Below are 22,764 nucleotides of genomic sequence, written 5' to 3'. Positions count from 1 at the left end.
TTTTTACTGTTTTGGTGTGGTATAAGTCCTGTTTTTTACCGTTTTGGTGTGGTACAAGTCTGTTTTTTACCGTGTTGGTGTGGTATAAGTCCTGTTTTTTACCGTTTTGGTGTGGTATACGTCTGTTTTTTACTGTTTTGGTGTGGTACAAGTCCTGTTTTTTACCGTGTTGGTGTGGTACAAGTCCTGTTTTTTACCGTGTTGGTGCGGTCTAAGTCCTGTTTTTTACCGTGTTGGTGTGGTATACGTCCTGTTTTTTACCGTGTTGGTGTGGTACAAGTCCTGTTTTTTACCGTGTTGGTGTGGTACAAGTCCTGTTTTTTACCGTGTTGGTGCGGTCTAAGTCCTGTTTTTTACCGTGTTGGTGTGGTATACGTCCTGTTTTTTACCGTGTTGGTGTGGTACAAGTCCTGTTTTTTACCGTGTTGGTGCGGTCTAAGTCCTGTTTTTTACCGTGTTGGTGTGGTATACGTCCTGTTTTTTACCGTGTTGGTGTGGTATACGTCCTGTTTTTTACCGTGTTGGTGTGGTATACGTCCTGTTTTTTACCGTGTTGGTGTGGTATAAGTCTGTTTTTTACCGTGTTGGTGTGGTATAAGTCTGTTTTTTACCGTGTTGGTGTGGTATAAGTCCTGTCTCTTACCTCCATGATCCTCTCGGGCCCCAGGCTCTTGTTCAGGTTGGCGTTGTGTTGGGCGTTTATTGGGTTCAAGTTTAATTCATCCAAACTGGAGATGAGGTGAGACATGCCCCTGTCCTCCATCTTGGATTTTTGAGAGCGCATAGTGTCTCCCATGAGCCACAGAGACGTCTGCTTCCTGTCAACAGAGAGAGATGTGAGGAGGGAGGGCATCTGACACAGGGATACAAGAGGAGGGAGGGCATCTGACACAGGGATACAGGAGGAGGGAGGGCATCTGACATTTCTTTTGATATTTTTAAACGTATTTTTTGACTAAAGGCTTCAGCACTGATCATATTTATGAACAAAGTGTTAATGATGAAAAGCAGAAATAGTTTATTCTATTCGGACATTTGGATTGACTAACGCCGCCGTCTTTGTCACTGATACGGCTGACGTCATCAACATTCTCCAGGGGCGTGATGCTAACTGTGGGCACTGCTCCGTCTGAGGCTTTTTACACTTTAATCTGAGCTTTAACACAATTTGACCATAAAGAATTGAGTTAGCTGAACTCCAACAGGTGAGATGGTTTGTGCTGTTAAAGACCGTCTCAAATAACATTACAGTCACAGGCTAGCTAGCATTAGCATTAGCCAACAGTTTTTCAGTGAGTCTCTCGTTGAAAATAAAACTCCTGAACAGAACCACAGACGCTCAGATTGTGTCCATTAAATCCATTCTGTTTTTTTTCTTCATTTTAAAAACCTGTGTGTTGACGCAGTGTTGCTAATGTATGGATTATATCACCACGGTAACTGCTGAACACTCTGCCATAGACATACAAGTGGAATACCCCCAGCATGATGCAACTGAACTAATCTCCATGACAACACTAATGCTAGCTAGCTCATGACTGTAATGTTATTTGAGAGGGACTCGTTTAACAGCACAAATCAACTCACCTGTTGTAGTTCATCTTAAATTAAAGCTCAGATTAAAGTCTAACAGAACTTCAGACAGAGCAGTGCCTTTAGTTAGCATCACACCCCCATGTTAATGACACCAGCTCCAAAGTATCAACAGTTCCATCTGTCACGTGTTAAAGGAGGAGTCAGTGTAATTATCATGACAGGCCTAAATGGGTTTATCACATCTGAACATTTCACAGACTCCGGCCTCGTCACACGAGGAAAGTGGAACATTCTCCACGGAGATAAACAAGTTTTATACCTCACTGTGGAAGCAGTATGGGCAATAGTCAGGTTTGTGGAGATGCGAGCCCACTCAAAGTAAGGACACATGTTTAAGTGCAGTCAGACACACAGGCTTGATGTGAGTCGTGGCTCATCTTTGTTCATACGGTGGTTCTAAGTTTGATCTCCAGGACCAAAGAGTCACAGCTCAAGAAGTTCCCCACGCTCAGATCAAAAAGGTGCGGCGGACACGGGTTTAACAGTGGAGCAAAAGGCTTTTTACAAAACAAACTGGTTCTGATCCGTTCTGAATCTGCTCTCTGGGTCTTGTACTCACTCCTCCAGGTAGTTCTGCTGGGGCCCGATGATGGATCCTGGTCTGCAGATCCGAATCCAGGCGATGGCCTCTCCCACAGTGAACCGGTAATGCTTCATCAGGTAACAGCCAATCAGAGTGCCCGTTCTGCCCAGTCCAGCTACAAACCAGGAAGTGCAGAGAGAAACAGCCAATCAGAACAAGACCAAGTTTTTGCTGTATTTTATCCAAGTCTTACTTTTGCCTTCTTACTTTTAGTGCTGATGTTATTAAATACTTTAACAGTTCTCATTTCTGTCACAGCTTTAACTGGTGCAGAGTCAGAACCTGTTCTGAAACTGGCACCTTCCCAGAACCAGCACTGGTGCCCCCTGGTGGAGAAGGGGCCTGTGACAGACTAGAGTCTTTGGGCTGAACTCAGTGTGTAAATGTAGCGTGTCTGAAAACATCTGGAGGATTTTAAAGACTTTTGTAGAGTTTTTCCTGAAGGCGTCGTGTTTTCTGAGGAGTTTTCTGATGCAGCAGAATTTGGTCCCTGAATTTCTATCTTATACTGCCCTCTGCTGGAACTGACTAACAGTACATTCTATTCTTCAGCTTCATTTTAGTCCAAAGGTTCACAAAAATATAACAATCCTACTGTACTTTATTATGTACTATATATGTACTATATATGTACTATACAGTACAAATGAAAATAGGAGAAGTCATTTAAGTCCCTGGTCCAGTCCCTGGTTTCTCTCTTATTGTGCACAGCCATTGCCCCCTGACCTCATGATCACATCCCTCGTTCAGCCCTCGTTCAGCCCTCGTTCTGCCCTCGTTCTGCCCTCGTTCTGCCCTCGTTCTGCCCTCGTTCAGCCCTCGTTCAGCCCTCGTTCAGCCCTCGTTCAGCCCTCGCTCAGTCCTGTTTTCCCTCACCTTTACAGTGCACAGCCACCGCCCCGTCCGTGCCCTCGCAGATGCTGAGAAACCTCCTCATGATGGCGTCGCTCGGGGTGCTGCCGTCCACGAAGAACAGATCGACGTGGTCAAAGCCGGCGCTGGTGAACCTCTGAGCTTCATAGATCTTCTTGTTCAAGCGGATCACAGTCGTCACGTTGTTTTTACGGAAATACGGGAAGTAAGCCTCAGGCGCATGCAGAGGGTAACCTGCAGGGGGCGCAATCAGGAGGAAAATGACATTTTTAAATGTAAATGTAGGGGAGAAGAATGGATAAACTGAACACAATCTGACGACTCATCACAACATTAAAAGTACACACTAAAACCTGATCAAATTATATAATGACGTTTCCATTTGGATTTCCATCTTTGAGTGTAGATTATTGTAGGTTTTAATGTAATCCTGGATTGGACTGGAGCACCTCTGTACAGGAGGACAGCTCCCCCTGCTGGAGCTGTGAATCACTCAACTTAATATTGAAAATATGAACACCACTTTTACTGACGTTTATTTAACCAGGATAGAATGAGAATCTCTTTTTCAGTGGAGTCTTGGGCCCAGAGGGCGGAGCTAAAGTCAGAATCACTAAATCGACTTAAAACTAGGAAGTACATCAAGTACTCAGGTCTAGAACCAGGAAGTACTTCACACATGTGTCCTGTGGCTCCTGTGGCTCCTGTGGCTCAGAGACTTTAAAGCAGCTCAGTGTGAACAAGTCTCTCCATGGACCAGCACCAAAGAACATCTCCCACATGAGCCACATGAGGAGGACTAAACCAGGACTAAACCAGGACTAAACCAGGACTAAACCAGGACTAAACCAGGACTAAACCAGGACTAAACCAGGACTGAACCAGGACTAAACCAGGACTAAACCAGGACTAAACCAGGACTAAACCAGGACTAAACCAGGACTAAACATGGGGAATCAGCGTGTCAGTTTTCTGCAGCTAAAACCTGGAACATTGTTCCTGAAGATGTGACTCAGGCCTCGACTTTGACAATGTTTAAACGGTTCTGTTCATCTGCTGTGACTGAAAGGGTTTTATTCTGCCTCTTAATCTTAAAATGATTATATTCATTATTTATGTTTTGATTTGTTGTATTGTGATTTTAATGTCTTTCTTATTCTGTAAATATCTTGGAATTACTTTGTTTGAATTGTGCTGTACAGATAAATTTGATTTACTTTACTGTTCAGTGTATGACAGGACAGACTTTCTTTGCACTACTGAGGAATCTTTGGTTATTTTCTGGTTTATTTTTTAATGATCAGATTTAACTCCTCTGCCACCGTCGCACTCACCGTTCTCGATCTTAGTTTTGGGGTGAGGGCCACTGAAAGCCAAGAACTTCCCCGGGACGATCCAGTTTAGGTCTCCGTTTTCCACTCGCTGCAGAAGATCAGAAAACAGGTTTAACATTGGTCCAAAACTACCCACGTTTAAGTCAGATGCCCCGGGATGATTCTTGTACCTCGTAATGTTCGTACTCCTCCACGTCAAAGGTCTCGAAGTCGAAGAAGCCGTGCTGCAGCGCCTGTAAACACAAAGAGGTCAGGATTTCAGAGAAGTGTTTTCATCGAGCTGCAAAACACAAACTGTGCTCTACAGATTAAAGGCCTGTGCTGGTTTATTCTGAGATAAATGGAGTATTTTAAATGTTTATAACTGAGGAAAAAATAGACCGAAAGACAACTAAGTATTTTACAGAGCATTTTCTAGGGTCATAACCAGTGTTGGGCAAGTTACTTCAAAAATGTAATTAGTTATAGTTACAAGTTACTTCTCCCAAAAAGTAACTGAGTTAGTAACTCAGTTACTTTTTGGGAGAAGTAACTAGTTACTAGGCAAAGTAACTACTCTGCGTTACTTTACTTCACGTTACTTATTATGTAAAATAAGACAAAACCTTTAGGCCTTCTCTGGCCACGCACTGTAATTCTCTGTCCATTATTCAAATATTAATCACCTCTGATCTGAGCCTGTTCCTCTTTGGACAGAACACAGTCACGTTTCTGATCAAAACACAACTCGGACCTAATCTGCTGTGAACTCCCGTGTGGACAGGACATCATTTCCCATCATGCATTACGCGTTTGTAGTCCATGCAGGCGGCCGCAGTCGGTGGAGAGCTGCTGCGCTCGCCTCGCTCAAAAACTTCCCGTTACTGGCGCATACGTCAGAGCAAGTCGGTGGCATCTTGGACACAAAACTAACTGGCATGCACCGCGCACCGATTGACGGCGTCGTATCTGCGCCTCATCTCAAACGAGCCTTTTATCTCACCCCAGCCTCCTCTTTCACCAAAGAAACACAACAGCAGCTCCTCGGCTGAGAGACTCTGATGAAGAGCAGCGTGAACTCAATTAAAAGTAACGCGTTACATTTTATTGTCAGTAACGATAACGGCGTTACGACGCTAGGAAAAGTAATTAGTTACATTACTCCGTTACTGAAAATGTAACGCAGTTAGTAACGCCGTTATAGTTTAACGCCGTTACTCCCAACACTGGTCATAACTGATATAGTCGCCCAGAATCATGGGAAACAACTGCCTGACGTTAAACCAGACACTTGATTCTCTGTCCTGCTGCATTTTAAAGAAAAAGAAAAAGCTAAACGTAGCAGAGATATGAGAACTATGGGGAAACAATTGCTTAATATTAGCAGAAAGTCGTTTCTGTGTCATGACGCAACATCAGAGCGGCAGAAAAGGACAAAGTGGGCGGGGCTCAAAGGTCTAACTCAAAAATGGCTCATGGTTCAGGAGCTTTAATTTGTCAAGTCTTCACTTCTAACCATCCACACGTTCATACTCCGGTGGCTTGCTCGAGGGCACAGTGGCGATGTTAAATGCGTACAGCTGGATTCTAACTACCAACCTTTGTGTTAGGGGGCGACAGCTCTACCAACTGAGCCACTGCACTGTGTCAACTGTGTCAAATGATTTATGAACAAGGATCTTTTACATGTGAGGGGAACTTTGAGGAGAGCCGCTCTGATTGGCTGCGTCGCCTTTTGTGTTCGAGCACAAAGGCCGTCTGTTCTCAGGACTCTCTCCTCTCTTTTTCTCTCCTCTTTTGTAACCCTTTCACTTCTTCTACCTCTCCCTCTTTTTTACTTCCCTGCACTTTCCTTTTCATCCTCTCTCTGCATCTCTTTCCCTCCTTCCACGCACAATTTCTTCTCTCTCCCTTCACTCATTCCACCTCTATTTTTCACTTATCTGCACACTTTTGTCTCTCTCTCTCTCTCTCTCCAGCTGTCTACCTCCCCCTCCTTCTCCCTCTCTCACCCCGCTCTCCGTATGAGGACATCACTTTATAAAGACAATATAATAATTCATATTCATTTTATCTGCCCCCGTCTGTGTCAAACATTAACATGAAAATGCAGATTTTTGTTGAAATCCAGCAAGTCGATAAGCTCTTTCCCTCTCCTCCTCTTCTCTATTTTTCTCACTGTCCTCTCGTCTTCCGTCTCCCCCTTTAGCCCACTCACCCCCTTCTCTCTCTCCTCCTCACTTTCCCTCTGTTCTTCTCTCCTCCTCACCCTCTCCTGTCCCTCTGTTTCCTCTTCAGTCTCTCCCCCCTTTCTCTTCCCTCTTCACTCTCCCTTTCCTCTCCCTCCCTTCCCCTTTTTCTGTCTCTCTTCAGGGCCCCCCTTCTCTTCCTCCTTTCGCTGTTCTTCTCTCTCTCTCTTCAATCTCCCTCCCTCTTTCTATCCCTCTTCAGTCTTATGTAATCTGATCAGTGGAGTCCTCTGTGTGACCCTAAACTAAACTCTGTCCAATCTGCTTCTGTTTCACAAATGTCCAGGATCAGACAAAACACAGAAAGAACACACACTTTAACACACACTTTACACTCCTCTACTGGAGGATTACACCGACCAACAACAACCGGACAACAACAACAACCGGACGACAACAACAACAACCGGACAACAAACAGAACACACACTTTACACTGTTTTTGTGAGTGGAGCCTCTACAGGAGGATTACACCAAACAACAACAACCGGACAACAACAACAACCGGACAACAACAGAACACACACTTTACACTGTTTTTGTGAGTGGAGCCTCTACAGGAGGATTACACCAAACAACAACAACCGGACAACAACAACAACCGGGCAACAACCGGACAACAACAGAACACACACTTTACACTGTTTTTGTGAGTGGAGCCTCTACAGGAGGATGACACCAGCCAACAACAACCAGTTAACAACCGGACAACAACAAGCGGCCAACAACAACAAGCGGCCAACAACCATAACCGGCCAACGACCAGCCCACAACCATCCAACAACAACGACCATCCAACAACAATCGTCCAGCAACAACCAGCCCATAACCATCCAACAAGCTGCCAACAACAACCAGCCAACAGCCATCCAACAACAACCGGCCAATAGCCAGCCAACAATAACCATACAACAACAACTGGCCAACAACCAAACAACAACCATCCAATAACTGGCCAACAACAACCAGAACCAGCCAACAACAATCTGCCAACCACAATCAAGCAACAACAACCTGCCAAAGCTGTCAATGACTAAATGTATCAAATTAAGGTACACTTCCCTAAACCCTCATTTTTATTTATATATTTATTTGACAGGGAGAATGCAATCTGACATAGTTACAACAGGAACACTGCAGCTGATGTGATGCATGAAAGAGATTCATCCTCTGCATTTGACCCATACTTCAGCGTCTCTGGGTTAAACCTGCATTTGACCCGTCCTTCAGCGTCTCTGGGTTAAACCTGCATTTGACCCATCCTTCAGTGTCTCTGGGTTAAACCTGTCAGGAGCAGTGGGACCCTCCAGGTCTTGGTCTAGTCTTGGTCAGGACCTCAGCTGGAGCATTTGACCCGTCGTGCATGTTTTGGGTTGATGGGGGGGAAACACAGGCAGAACATGTAAACTCCACACAGAAAGAGCCGGGAGTCGCACCGGGGACCTTCTTACTGTGAGGTGAACCACACACTGAACTAAACGTGAACAGAACAGCTGCAGTATTTTCCCTCTGAGGCAGTTTCACTTTAAACGTGTTTTTTCACTTTGACTCGTGTAAACTGAGCTGTAAAGTCCCCGTCTCACCTTCCGGACGCCCTGCAGACAGTCTAACACCGTGAGGTTGAAGGTGCAATTCCCAAAAGAGGCGTCTCTGCAACAACAAGAGTGAGACAGTTATACAGGTGTAAAGAAGAGTGAGACAGTTATACAGGCGTGAACGACGAGAAGAGTGAGACAGTTATACAGGTGTGAACGACGAGAAGAGTGAGACAGTTATACAGGTGTGGACGACGAGAAGAGTGAGACAGTTATACAGGTGTGAACGACGAGAAGAGTGAGACAGTTATACAGGTGTGGACGACGAGAAGAGTGAGACAGTTATACAGGCGTGAACGATAAGAGTGAGACAGTTATACAGGTGTGAGCGACGAGAAGAGTGAGACAGTTATACAGTCGTGACCAACGAGAAGAGTGAGACAGTTATACAGTCGTGACCAACGAGAAGAGTGAGACAGTTATACAGGTGAGAACAACGAGAAGAGTGAGACAGTTATACAGGTGTGAATGACGAGAAGAGTGAGACAGTTATACAGGTGTGAGCGACGAGAAGAGTGAGACAGTTATACAGTCGTGACCAACGAGAAGAGTGAGACAGTTATACAGGTGTGAGCGACGAGAAGAGTGAGACAGTTATACAGGTGTAAAGAAGAGTGAGACAGTTATACAGGTGTAAAGAAGAGTGAGACAGTTATACAGGTGTAAAGAAGAGTGAGACAGTTATACCAGTGTAAACTAGAGTGCACTGGACCATGAGCTGCACGTGTCACAGCTCACACACACACACAAACACACACACACACACACTCTGTTCAGACTGAAGAGCAAAGTCAAAACATTAACTCATAACTTTTAATTTAGACTAAAAAGAAGCTAATGTTTTTGTTTTGTGGCCACATTTTATCAGTGCACCATTTTCCCTGATCCGTTTTTACTTCTATTATCATAAAAATATCTAAATAACTGCAGCCTTTGAACTCAAACTGCCATGTTTTTGACCCGAGACATAACTGAACCAGTCCATTTTTAAACAGTTTGCAGTGTCCAAAGTTCCTCCTCACTCACCTTATGCATTCAGACCATCCTAATCACTCACCACGATGAGTTTATAACGAGCACTTCCTGATTCATGGACGATACAAAGCTTTATAATTAGACACAGACAGAACACAGTGGACTTATTTTGACCTCGAGAGCTGCTTATGCAATTTATCTGTACTGGGGCGAGACACTTTTTGTTCAAACACAGGGAAAATGACGTAGTGGCCCTTTAACGGGATTTGGAAAACAGTGAAAATCCAACTCACAGACACAAACTAATGAGCTGGGATCATCTGAAAACGTGGGATAAAGTGGAGCAGGTGTGTGTGACAGCGAGAGCTCCCTGTCACACACAGACTCGAGGCACCAAAACACTATTTCATTTGACGTTTTAGAAGCAGAACAGACCGACTTATTCATCTGTGTGAGGGTTAAAGGTCGCGCATCTGACCTGAGCAAAATGTGTCGTGCTTCTTTAGTACATTTTCAATCAAACGAAGGTGGAAACACACAAACTCTGCGTATTTAGGCTGAGTTCTTCTCTCAAAATGTGACTCCACTCTTCTCTTATCCAGTTTGTAGCAAAAAAACAAGGTCATGGATGAGTTCGTACCGGCCTCAAACTAAAAAAAAACTTGGGTAAAATGACCAAAATCAGCCCCGCACATGGACAGAGCTCGTCGGTCTTCACTTAATCTGGGTTTTTACGAGTCCTGAAACGTCGGTCGAGCTCCACACGAGTCACGGAGCGTCTGGTGTCACAGCCGAGTGCAGAGTCTGGAATCATGTCCCGTTATAACATCAGATCTATATGAGTGTGTGTCGTGTTTGTGAGGACTTCATTCACACACAGATGAGACTGAGGCTTCACTTAGAGGAGGCGCGACAAATACTGCACCTGCTCAGTCTCAGCTTCACCGTTTCTGCCCTGAGCTGCAGTCTCCAGTCTACTGTGGTGTAAGGAAACGAGCTGAAACAGAACTACAGCCCCAGTCTCATGGTTTAAGGCAGTGGTCCCCAAACCTTTTTATCACCGCGGACCAACCAACACTTGAAAATTTTACCGTGGACCGGGTTTTTTTTAAACTCTTTTTTCTACTTTGTAATCCCTTAGCATTCCGGGTCATTTTGGTGAAATTGCCTTTGTTCTGACGTCTCCAAATTAATATACTAATAATAATAATAAATAATAATCACCACTATTGAACCCTCAGTAGTAACTGCACTAGTTTGGGTCTTTGTAAAGGTAACACTCTATAGTTTTACTCACAGGTGTCAGAATCACTAAGTTTGTCTGAGCATTTATACACTTTGGAACACACATAAAAACGCAAAACTGCTGCGTAAAATTACACAACACGCGCGCGTAATTTTTTTTTTTCAGTCATCTGTAGCTCTCATTCACTGTCCGCGGCTTCAGTAACCCACAGCCCCCACCTTATTGGCCAACTTTGGTGTAAATCACAAGCTGACAAGTTTGTTTTGTGCTGAGGAATAAAGTTGGCGCTGTCAGAAGTTTATTATGCCTGAAACTGACAAAAGAAATGCAGAGAAGTGATGGAGCAGATTTCACTTTCCTGCAGCAGATTGGACATGGAGGCTCTCACTTCCTTTGTGGACATAATTTCTTGACTGGATTATATTCTCTGGACCTTTACGAAATGAATGAGACCAACTTTGTGTGAATATGTTGATGTTTGACAGAACCAGAGCCTCAATGGTAAGTGAAGTCCAGATTCACATTTCTGACTTCTGTAAAAACGTCTTTCCTGTCAGCACTGTGGTGATTCGAGGTGTAAATGGTTTACATATTCAGAAAGATGAATGTCGTATCTTTCATTTGATGTGTAGATTGTTTGTGTGGGTGACGCAGAAATACACGTACATTGCTGTAAAGTTGTAACGTGTAACGGGGGCGGGCCGTCGGAACGATAAAGGGTTAAGTTGTTCAAGTGACGGAAATGTAACCGAGAGAATCCGGTCATTTTTCAAAATAAAAGATTTTTCAAAATAAATGATTTTTCAGACTCAGATAATAAATACAACAGAAATAATTATTTATTTCTTGGACGGCCCAGTACCAATTGATCCACGGAAACGAGCTGAAACAGTGAAGTACAGCTCCTTTTGATACAAGGGACTGACACAAAACGTGGAGTGTTGTGATGTAAAGTGCTGCTGACATTTCTGTGGTGGAGGCAGATTGCGGCTGAAGCTGAAGCTCAGAGCGACTTAAACGATGACTGGAGACTCTGCGGAGGCTAAACTCATGAAAGAGACGAGCCCTGAGGAAATGAATCACACTAATCACACGTCTCCAGTGGGATTAATCACACTGTGGATTTGAAGAGTTTGTAATTTACATTTGTGGAGTGATTAAATTAGAGCGTTTTAGTTCAGTCAGTCGGGCTTTAAAATTATTAATTTACATGTCACGTGAGGATGATTGATTTTTATAAATGTGTGTCTCCTTCTGTCTGGAGACGCCTCTGGTTCAACACAGATGCATCACATGGTTTGTTTTGGCCAATCGAGGGTAAAGTGTCATTTTGTTGTTTGTTGTTGTTGTGTTGATGTTGACAGCTCTGATATAAATATTATTTGGTGTAGAAGTCTCCGTTAAGCAGAGCATTGTTGTCCTGTTATTACAAACTTTTACTTTTATTTGGTGAACATAAAGTCTCAGTATTAAGGGCACAGGAGTCGAGTTTTGTTTCAGTCATGAGTTTCAGACTGAAGTGGATCCAGATTTAAAGACTCTAAACATTTACAGCAGAAGAGTGAGGCTCTTTTGTCCAGAGGTCAGTGAACGCAGCTCAGAGGGGCGGGGCCTCAGGTTTAATCCACCGCTCTGTTTAAACACTCAGAGTTACACAACAGAGAGAGAGAAGGGAGGAGAAGAGAGAAGGGAGGAGAAGAAAGGGAGAGCGAGAGAAGAGAGGGAGAGAGAGAAGGGAGGAGAAGAGAGGGAGAGAGAGAGAAGGGAGGAGAAGAGAGGGAGAGAGAGAGAAGGGAGGAGAAGAGAGGGAGAGAGAGAGAAGGGAGGAGAAGAGAGGGAGAGAGAGAGAAGGGAGGAGAAGAGAGGGAGAGAGAGAGAAGGGAGGAGAAGAGAGAAGGGAGGAGAAGAAAGGGAGAGCGAGAGAAGAGAGGGAGAGAGAGAGAAGGGAGGAGAAGAGAGGGAGAGAGAGAGAAGGGAGGAGACGAGAGGGAGAGAGAGAGAAGGGAGGAGAAGAGAGAAGGGAGGAGAAGAAAGGGAGAGCGAGAGAAGAGAGGGAGAGAGAGAAGGGAGGAGAAGAGAGGGAGAGAGAGAGAAGGGAGGAGAAGAGAGGGAGAGAGAGGAGAGAGGAGAAGAGAGGGAGAGAGAGGAGGAGAAGAGAGGGAGAGAGAGGAGAAGAGAGGGAGAGAGAGAGCAAGGAGGAGAAGAGAGGGAGAGAGAGAGAAGGGAGGGGAAGAGATGGAGAGAGAAGGGAGGAGAAGAGAGGGAGAGAGAGAGAAGGGAGGAGAAGAGAGGGAGAGAGAGAGAAGGGAGTATGGTGGGAGAAGAGAGGGAAAGAAAGAAGAAAAATAAGAGGGGAAAGAGGAAAATGAAGAGGAAGAGGAGGAGGAGAAGGGAGGGAACGAAAGGGGAAAGGGAGAGAGACAAAAGGAGAGGAAAGAGCACAGAGAGAGAGAGAGAGAGAGAGAGAGATGTTGGACAAAGGGCCCAGTGTTTTTCTCAGAGAGCAGCCTCAGAAGAAACAGACAGAAAAGAGGAGGAAGAAGAGGAGTATCATTTTATATTGGTAAATTAACCCTTTTTTCTGATCTGTTCATTTCTCATTTGAGGAATCGTTAAAGCAGAAAAAGCTCAGATCTCAGAGGAAATATAAACACGAGCCTTTAGGGTCAGATCTCAGGACCTCCAAAGATAAAAATAAGACTCAATAGTTCAGACAAAAATAAAACGTTTAGAGCAGCAGAGTTACATCATTTGAGAAGCCACAGTTCAAAAATAAGAAAGAAATTATATAAAAATACAAAATTTTAAATGAAAAAAAACTGAAAAATGAAAACTGTGAAGTGAACAAAACATTTTCAGCACTTCTCACAGCTGCTAAAAAAAGACTGGGGCATCACATCACAAAGCATTATGGGATACCTCAGACACTAAAGCAAAGTCAGTATGTCCCCGTCTAAACTTCATCTACAGTCTGAACATTCTGTAACTTCACCTCAGCCTGGATCATCTCCCCTGAGTCCAGTGAGCAGCTGCAGTACTGTGTCTCACCTGAAGGGGAGGTAGGAGGCGTTGGACCCAGACACCAGAGCTCTGTACGCCTCCTCAGGAGTCTTCTTCAGGTAAATCACCTGGAAACACAATCAGGTGTTTATGGAGATGGTTTAACGCCAAAGTGAACTCAGAAAAACTGTATTTATGGAAGGGATTTTTTGACAACCCCAAGACAGGAAAACAGGATTAAAACCAATTCTTTTTATACAATTTTAAAAGAAAAAAGCCCTGGATTACACGTCTGTTTGTACAAAGTGTAAATATAAAACTGCACTATGTAAAGTCTGTGTCCTGGAGCAGTGTTGAGTCTAAAGTGTAAAGACTAAACCTCAGGCTCACACTGAACACGGTGCAGCTCCACGGGCCACAAGTGTCTGGAGAAACTAAGAAGAGCGAGAGAAACTCAGACTGTGCAGTGAGGAGGGGCAGTGAGGAGGAGCAGTGAGGAGGGGCAGTGAGGAGGGGCAGTGAGGAGGGGCAGGTGCAGGGGCTGGTGCTGGTAGCTCCGGATCACCTCCGTTGGAAGTCTATTTTTGTCTTAACAGAATATTAATGCCGTGGTCTGGGGTGAGCAGAGGGGACTCCACAGCAGAGAGTCACAGACTAAACTGGTCTCACTCTGGACCGTCTGGGGCTTTAGGGTCACGGGAGCCTCTGGTCTCACAGCAGGAGGCCACACTCATGAAAACTTAAACACGTTTCTCTCCTCTCCTGCCCTGACCAGACACTGACCACACACACTGTCCACACACACACACTGTCCACACACACACACTGACCATTTAAAACACACCATGGAGATTTGCCATGGATCAGTGACATGAAAACATGTTGTTTGTGATACGTGTATGAGGGTGTATGAGGGGTGTATGAGGGGTGTATGAGGGGTGTATGAGGGGTGTATGAGGGGTGTATGAGGGGTGTATGAGGGGTGTATGAGGGAGTATGAGGGAGTATGGGGGTGTATGGGGGTGTATGAGGGGTGTATGAGGGGTGTATGAGGGGTGTATGAGGGAGTATGGGGGTGTATGGGAGGTGTATGAGGGGTGTATGAGGGGTGTATGAGGGGTGTATGAGGGGTGTATGAGGGAGTATGGGGGTGTATGAGGGGTGTATGAGGGCGTATGAGGGTGTATGAGGGGTGTATGGGGGTGTATGAGGGGTGTATGAGGGGTGTATGAGGGGTGTATGAGGGGTGTATGAGGGAGTATGGGGGTGTATGAGGGGTGTATGAGGGCGTATGAGGGGTGTATGGGGGTGTATGAGGGGTGTATGAGGGGTGTATGAGGGGTGTATGAGGGGTGTATGAGGGGTGTATGAGGGGTGTATGAGGGGTGTATGAGGGGTGTATGAGGGGTGTATGGGGGTGTATGAGGGGTGTATGAGGGAGTATGAGGGAGTATGGGGGTGTATGGGGGTGTATGAGGGGTGTATGAGGGGTGTATGAGGGAGTATGAGGGAGTATGGGGGGTGTATGAGGGGTGTATGAGGGGTGTATGAGGGGTGTATGAGGGGTGTATGAGGGAGTATGAGGGAGTATGAGGGAGTATGGGGGTGTATGAGGGGTGTATGAGGGCGTATGAGGGTGTATGAGGGGTGTATGAGGGTGTATGAGGGGTGTATGAGGGGTGTATGAGGGGTGTATGAGGGTGTATGAGGGGTGTATGAGGGGTGTATGAGGGGTGTATGAGGGGTGTATGAGGGGTGTATGAGGGGTGTATGAGGGGTGTATGGGGGTGTATGAGGGGTGTATGAGGGTGTATGGGGGGTGTTTGAGGGGTGTATGAGGGGTGTATGAGGGGTGTATGAGGGGTGTATGAGGGGTGTATGGGGGTGTATGAGGGGTGTATGAGGGTGTATGAGGGTGTATGAGGGTGTATGAGGGGTGTATGGGGGTGTATGAGGGGTGTATGAGGGCGGTATAAGGGTGTATGAGGGGTGTATGAGGGGTGTATGAGGGCGGTATGAGGGTGTATGAGGGTGTATGAGGGTGTATGAGGGTGTATGAGGGTGTATGAGGGTGTATGAGGGTGTATGAGGGTGTATGAGGGTGTATGAGGGCTCAGTACTCACAGCATATCCTCCGATCAGCACCGCGGCGTTGGACCTTTTCCTCTGGTCGAAGCTCGTGTAGTGGACGATCCTTTTCCGAGTCAGAGTGTACGACTAAAACACAGAACAGACGAGTGTGAGAGGAGGAACTGACCGTGACACGACACAGGACTGAGAAGAGGAGACACAAAACTAAAGCATTAACGAGGGACGGACGACACTCTTGAATAACTGATAAAAATAAATGCCGTGGTAACAGACCTCTGCCCCTGTGTGTTTAAATGTGTGTCAGATGCCCTCCCACTGCACAGGGTCTGAACGGGCTCGGGTTTTAAAGGGGCGTGGATTTTAAAGGTCTTCCGTGTTTTAAAGGGGAGGTGTTGTTCGTTTGATGGTAAATGATTTCAGCGAATCGTAAAAGTGAATGTGGAGCATCCAGTCTGACCGTCTCCATGGAAACACAAACACAACAAAGAGAAGAGGGAGAGGTAAGAGAGGGCGAGACGAGGGAGAGAAGAGGAGAGAGAGAGGGGAGAGAGAGAGGAGAGAGAGAGAGGAGGAGGTAAGAGAGGGCGAGACGAGGGAGAGAAGAGGGAGAGGAGGCAGAGGGGGAGAGAGGAGGCAGAGGGGGAGAGAGGTAAGAGAGGGTGAGACGAGGGAGAGAAGAGGAGAGAGAGAGGGGAGAGAGAGAGGAGGAGGTAAGAGAGGGTGAGACGAGGGAGAGAAGAGGAGAGGGAGAGAGGAGAGAGAGAGGAGGCAGAGGGAGAGAGAGGAGGAGAGAGAGAGGAGACAGAGGAGACAGAGGAGACAGAGAGCGAGAGAGGGAGCTGTAAAGAGAGGGGGGAGAAAAAAGAGAAAGACACACAGAGAGGGGGGGAAGAAAGGGAGGAATGGAGAGGGAGGGGGAGAAAGAAAAGAGCGTGATGGGATAAAGAGAGGGGGGAAGAAAAGAGAAAAAGACAGATACGGGGAGAGAGGAGAGAGACAGAGAGGGGGAGAGAGAGAAAGGGAGTGTGATGGGGTCGAGAGAGACAGACGGGGGAGAAAAAAGAGAAAGATGCAGAGGGTGAGAGAGGCTGATACTTTGCTAAAAATAGATGTAAGAGTTTCATTCAGAGAGAGAGAGAACTGAACCAGTTCTGCGGCGTCTCACTGAGCGCGTCCAGACTCACGAGACGTTTACAACCAGACACACAACTTTACTCTGCAAAAAAGATCAAATGGAGGACGGGCCAGAAACTCACATTAGTTTAAATTTTCACTCATAAATATCAAGAATATTTTTACACAGAGTTACTTTACATTAGAGGAAAACGTGACAAAGAATCGATTTTTGTTGCTCTCTTTGTTCTGCATTCACCCGTCCCCTCACCCGTCCCCTCACCCGCCCCCTCACCCGTCCCCTCACCCGCCCCCTCACCCGTCCCCTCACCCGTCCCCTCACCCGTCCCCGTCAGACTTGTCCTGTTTCCTGCACATTCCTGAGTGGAGTCATGTGACGTTTGTTTCGCCTCAAACCAGTTCAACAGTTTGGTCAAAGTATTACATAACTCTTCTGTCTCTTAACACCTCTCTCTCTCTTCCTCTCTCTCTCCCTCCCTGTGTCTTTTACCTCTCCCTCGCTCTTTCCTTCTCTTTCTCATCCCTCTTCTTTTTTTTATCCTACTTCTATTTCTCTTAATACCTCTCTTCTCATCCCTCTTTCCTGTTTCCGCTCTCCCCTCATCCTCTTTTTCCCTCCCTCTGTCACAAGTCCCTTCCCTCTCTCTCTCTCCTCTCATCTCCCTGCCTCTTTTCCCCACTCACCTGCTTTTTCCCTCATCTCTCTTCCCCTCAGCCCTCTCTCCCTCCCTCCCTCCCTCTCTCCCTCACCCCCCCCCCCCCCCCCCCCCCCCCCCCCCCCCCCCCTGCCCTGTTGCATTGTGGACATTCCTGTTCTGGGAGCAGCTGTACACAGAGTGTGTACTTTACTGTGACACTGTGACTGTCATAGTATTTCTTTACTACACACCCACATGACCTGTGTACTGAAGTACTGCACAGTCGTACTCAGTACTGATACTTTGCAGCTGATGTCATCAACATTCCCTGGGCGTGTGATGCTAACTGTAGGCACTGCTCTGTCTGGAGCTCTGTCAGACTTTATTCTGAGCTTTAACACAATCTGAGCAGAACTTTAGTCTCAAGCTAGCATTAGCATTAGCATTAGCATTAGCCAACTCCTAAACAGGACCATAAACCTAAAATCAGTGCTCGCTAATGTGTGCATTGTGTCACCATGGCCACTGCTGAACATTCCGTCATAGACATACAGGAAGAAAACCCCCAGTGTGATGTCAAAGTGTGAAATATGAGACATGAGACGGACCTTGAGCTTCTTGTTGAGTTTGCAGCAGTATCTGTACAGCATGGCCAGGTTCAGGGGCCCGAAGTCTGCGTAGAAACTGAAACAGGAACAAAACAAACAAAAAACACATTAGAAACAGAAACAAAAACAAAGAAAACACATTAGAAACAGGACAAAAAAAAACAAAAAAAAAACACACACATTAGAAACACAAACAAGACAAAAAACAAACAAAACACATTAGAAACAAAACCAAAAAAAACACATTAGAAACTGAAACGGGACAAAACACTTGAAGCGTCTTTAGAATCAGAAGTGAAACTGTAAAAGTTCAGCTGTTTTAGGACTTTGAGCCTCTGTTCAGAAATAATTCGGTCACTTTTGCTCTGGATGTTTTTAGTCCTGGCTCAGGTTAAATTTAGAAACTGAAGCAGAAGTGGAACAATGAGGTTAGTCTGAAACATAAAGAGAAACACAGAGTGAAACACAGAGTGAAACACAGAGTGAAACACAGAGTCTGAGGCGTCTTTAAACACTGGTCTGAGTCTGAGGAGGCGTTTAAAGACGACACTTCTGCAGACGCGACGTGTCACAGGAGAATCTTATATAATGTTCACAAGATGGAACAATGTCACACGTTAAAGCTACAGTGTGGAACTTTCTGGAAGTGGAAAGCCGTCTGCATGACTGGAAATAGAAAGTTAAAGCCAAACTTCGGAACATTCTCCATAGAGATAGATCAGTTTTATGTCAAACCGTAGAAGATTATAGACAAAAAAACCAACAATATTTCTACGGAAACAAGCAGGACGCCAAATAAGAGTCAGGTCTGTGGAGATGCGAGCCCATCCACAGTAAGGACGCATGTGTAACAGTGCAATACACAACCGAAAAAAAACAAAAAAAACATGCTTTTATTTTAGTTTTTAGCTTAAATGTTACATATTGTGGCTTTATGTTTAAAATAATCAGAATAAAAAATAAACCAAAACTAACGACATATTAACAACTAAAATATTTCTTAAAATAAACTGCCTCCTCTCCCCATGGGACAAAGAAATCATCTGCTAACTGTAAGCACTGCTCTGTCTGAAACACTCAGGTTAGACTTTAATCTCAACTGACTTAAAATAACTGACTTAGCTGGAACTACGACAGGTGAGCTGCTCCGTGCTGTTAAACAAGTCTCAGACGCAACATCACAGTCACAAGCTAGCTAGCATTAGCATTAGCATTAGCCAACAGTATCAGTTCGTCGCTGTCGCCTTTTTGTGTAAAATCAAACTCAGGACCATGACTTCAGTCTGATCACAGCCTCCTGAAACCTGCTCTTTAAAATCACTTTTGTGTTTTTTTCTTGAGTTTAATTATTGAAACACTTTTTTTGTCAGTGTTTGCTAATGTGGGCATTGTGTTACCATGGTAACTGCGGAACATTCCACCATATAAACACATATATAAACCCCCCTGAGCGAGTGTCAATGATGTAACGTGTGTGTGAAACAGATGAAACGAGGCTTGTTCTGTTCACACTGTTAGACTAAGAGGACAGACAGGACCAAACAGGACCAAACAGGACTAAACAGGACTGAACAGGACTGAAGCGGGTCAAATGTTAAACTCTCCTTTAAAGTCGGGTCAGTTTATACAAAACAGTTTGTGATAAAAACAAAAGAATCAGACGTTTTGACTGAACGAGTCTGAGCAGATTTAGAGTTTAGTCAAAAGTCACATGATCCTGTTTGACCAACAATTTAAATCCAACAAACTTTATATAAGAAAATGTGTAAATACAGTCTGCTCCTCTGACCCATCTGACCCTCTGCTCCTCTATGTCCAGATAAACTCAATGGTGCAGTAGTAGTAGTAGCAGTAGTGATAGTAGTGATAGTAGTAGTAGTAGCAGTAGTGATAGTAGTGATAGTAGTAGTAGTAGCAGTAGTGATAGTAGTGATAGTAGTAGTAGTAGCAGTAGTGATAGTAGTAGTAGTAGCAGTAGTGATAGTAGTGATAGTAGTAGTGCTGCTGTACTCACTTTTCATAGATAAACTCATCATCAGTGCAGAAGTAGTGCGTGTTGGCTGTACTTTTGGGTTTACTCCTCAACGTCGCAAAATACAACCGCTCTGAAAAGACAAAGAAATCCCATTTAGACATTTAAAATCACATCACTGTGAGCCAGATGCCCTCCCATCCAAATTTCAGCTTTAAAAGGCTCCAAACAGACCTGGAGTTGTGTTTTTGTTTCATTCTCACATGTTTAACACAAATAAACTCTTCACATTGAGAGAAGAGCTCAGCCTAAATCTGCAAACACTCTGTCCCACCTCGTGATGTCATCATGTGGTGATACAGGAAGTGCTCCACTGTGTTTTTAAACTCCACCTTCACTAGAATCATGTCAGACCTGGGTTTGCCGATGACCGCTGAACTGAAGGTAAAAGGAGCTGTTAACTTGAAAAACACAACTCCACGTCTGTTTTTGAGGAGGCAACAGCATTAGAACATGAGCCCTTTAAAAATAAAATGTAAAAAAATGAATCTGAGACGTAACAAACTGACTTTTTGGACAGAATAAACAGCATCCTGACACAACACCCCAGTCTATCCACTGTAGTTAACGTTGTATAGTTATGTAAGTGTTAAATCAGTGTTACATTTGTGGTCTTTAGTGAATCTCATGGGGAAATACCTGATGCTTTACACATTTTATAATTAGTTCTAGTTTGTTTTACTGCCCAGACTGCAGTGTTTACAGAAACGCCCATTTACTATCCTCAGAAAATCTGGCTTTTCCACTTATCAGAAGTTTAAAAAAAATGTTGAAAGTGCTCATAGTTTTGGAGTAAAGTCAGGTAAAGTCAGTTAAAGTCCAAGCAGCACCTGTCCACTCCCTAAACAGAGCCTCTCCCCCCGGGCAGAGCCTCCCCCTCGTGCCCGGGCTGCAGCGCTCCTTCCCCGGGCTGCAGCGCTCCTTCCCCGGGGTTCACTCGCGGCTTTACCTCGGATAAACTCTGCGGCTCCCATCAGCTCCGTGTCCTCCCCGGTCCTGAAGAGCGCGGACAGGATCGGGGAGTGCCGTACGCCCTCCGCGCTCATGGCCCCGGCCTTTCCCCGCTCTCCGCGCTCTTCTTTCGGGCTTCTTTCTCCAACTTTACCCCCAGCGGCTCCGGAGCGGCTGGTGTTAGCCGTTAGCTCCGAGTTAGCAGCGCGGCTAACTTTAACAGAAGACGCCGCGGAAAAGTTGTAAAAGTTCACATTTATCCGCCCATGTCTGGCTGGTGGTGGTTCCTCTGGGGTTGGGCGTTACTTGTGGCACTTTCTGCGGGTAGTTTTGGGGTTTTTGGGGCTTAAATCGCTCGGGTTTAGCATGTTTAGCTCCGTGTTGGCTCCTTAAAGCGAAGGCGAATCTGTGCGAACTGCGGCTTTGATTGAGCTGATCCCTCCTTAAGACACGTTACTATGACAACCGGGAGGGCGGGACGGACGCGGCGGCAGCCAATCAGGAGGCGAGACTGTGGAGAACCAGCCAATCAGAGGGCAGCGTGGAGGCTTCCAGTTTCCACGGTCTGCTGTTCAGGTTTGAGAGGAATTTAGAATGAATCATGTTTAATGTGAGTCTACATTTACACACGGCTCATTTATTTATTTTTATTTTTTTTACAAATAGAAGAATTAAATTAAATGTTCTTTTTAAATATTTTGTAGATAATATATTTTTTTAATATTCGGTGAACTGACCCAAATGATCACACTCTCGATAAACATTAGTGTGAAATGTGAAGTAAATTTGGTGGTTGCCTTGGTGACGGTTGGCTGCTCTTGTGGCTGAATGCCTGGCACACTAAACAGTTTTTAAACTTAAAAAAAAAAAGAAGTTGAATTTGCATTTAAAAGTTCAGCTCGTGCGGCTCAAAGGAGGAAGTTAAAGACTTTTGGACGGTGCGAGTTGAGCCGTTTGTTTTTGCTGTATCCACGGCGACGCTGCATGGAGACGGCCCACTCTGAAATGTTACGGATTATTAACGACGAGACAACACGTGACTTTCAAATGTGGCAGAAGACGTCCCAGAGGAGACAGAGAATGTCCCGAAAACAACAGAGCGGAGACAGAGGCCGAGACGGAGACTACTGTGTCCAGAGTTCACCTGCAACAGAGGACACAGAGGACACAGAGGGCACAGAGGACACAGAGGACACAGAGGAGACAGAGGAGGGACACAGAGGAGACAGAGGAGGGACACAGAGGAGACAGAGGAGGGACACAGAGGAGACAGAGGACACAGAGGAGACAGAGGACACAGAGGACACAGAGGACACAGAGGAGACAGAGGAGGGACACAGAGGGCACAGAGGACACAGAGGACACAGAGGAGACAGAGGACACAGAGGAGACAGAGGACACAGAGGAGACAGAGGAGGGACACAGAGGAGGGATACAGAGGACACAAAGGTGGGACACAGAGGACACAAAGGTGGGACACAGAGGAGACAGAGGAGGGACAGAGAGGACACAGGGGAGAGACACAGAGAGGACACAGAGGAAGGACACAGAAGACACAGAGGACACAGAGGACACAGAGGAGAGACAGAGGACACAGAGGAAGGACACAGAGGAGGGACACAGAGGTCCTGAGGACTGTTAGTCTCCTCACACTGACGCTGGTAGGACGTCCCCGCCCTGTGAGACTGTAGTTTTCCTGCTCAAACTGTCCCTCGAGGACAAACACGGGGACATTGATGGATCAAAACCTGAGGGACACTGCGACGGCTCAAACTTCTGTTAAATTGTCCTTCTCAATTATTCACTGCTTTGACCTCCAGGCTCGTCTCTGTCCTCTGGTTCATTATGTGGACGCCCCGCCCTCTGAGGACATCACCAAA

The 22,764-nt window shown here is 45.6% G+C and overlaps 2 protein-coding genes across 2 annotated transcripts in view; both read right to left on the bottom strand.

The window, feature by feature from the left end:
• The window catches only part of LOC117370340 (transcription factor JunD), a 176,831-nt gene that overhangs the window by 47,536 nt on the left and 106,531 nt on the right, over positions 1-22,764 (bottom strand). The window lies entirely within an intron of this gene.
• Positions 554-21,294, bottom strand: cdc14ab (cell division cycle 14Ab). Its single transcript, XM_033965282.2, has 11 exons — positions 20,883-21,294; positions 19,916-20,006; positions 17,902-17,977; positions 15,555-15,647; positions 13,479-13,558; positions 8,198-8,264; positions 4,557-4,619; positions 4,387-4,474; positions 3,056-3,286; positions 2,156-2,294; positions 554-818 (listed from the first exon to the last, which is right to left on the bottom strand). Exons 1-11 carry the CDS (start codon positions 20,977-20,979, stop codon positions 608-610), a joined length of 1,236 nt encoding a protein of 411 aa, XP_033821173.2. The 5' UTR covers positions 20,980-21,294; the 3' UTR covers positions 554-607.

Source organism: Periophthalmus magnuspinnatus, chromosome 4 (assembly GCF_009829125.3).
Source record: "Periophthalmus magnuspinnatus isolate fPerMag1 chromosome 4, fPerMag1.2.pri, whole genome shotgun sequence".
Classification (NCBI taxonomy): domain Eukaryota; kingdom Metazoa; phylum Chordata; class Actinopteri; order Gobiiformes; family Gobiidae; genus Periophthalmus; species Periophthalmus magnuspinnatus.
The sequence above is the reverse complement of the archived record's forward strand: the minus strand, read 5'-3'. Positions and strand labels throughout refer to the sequence as shown.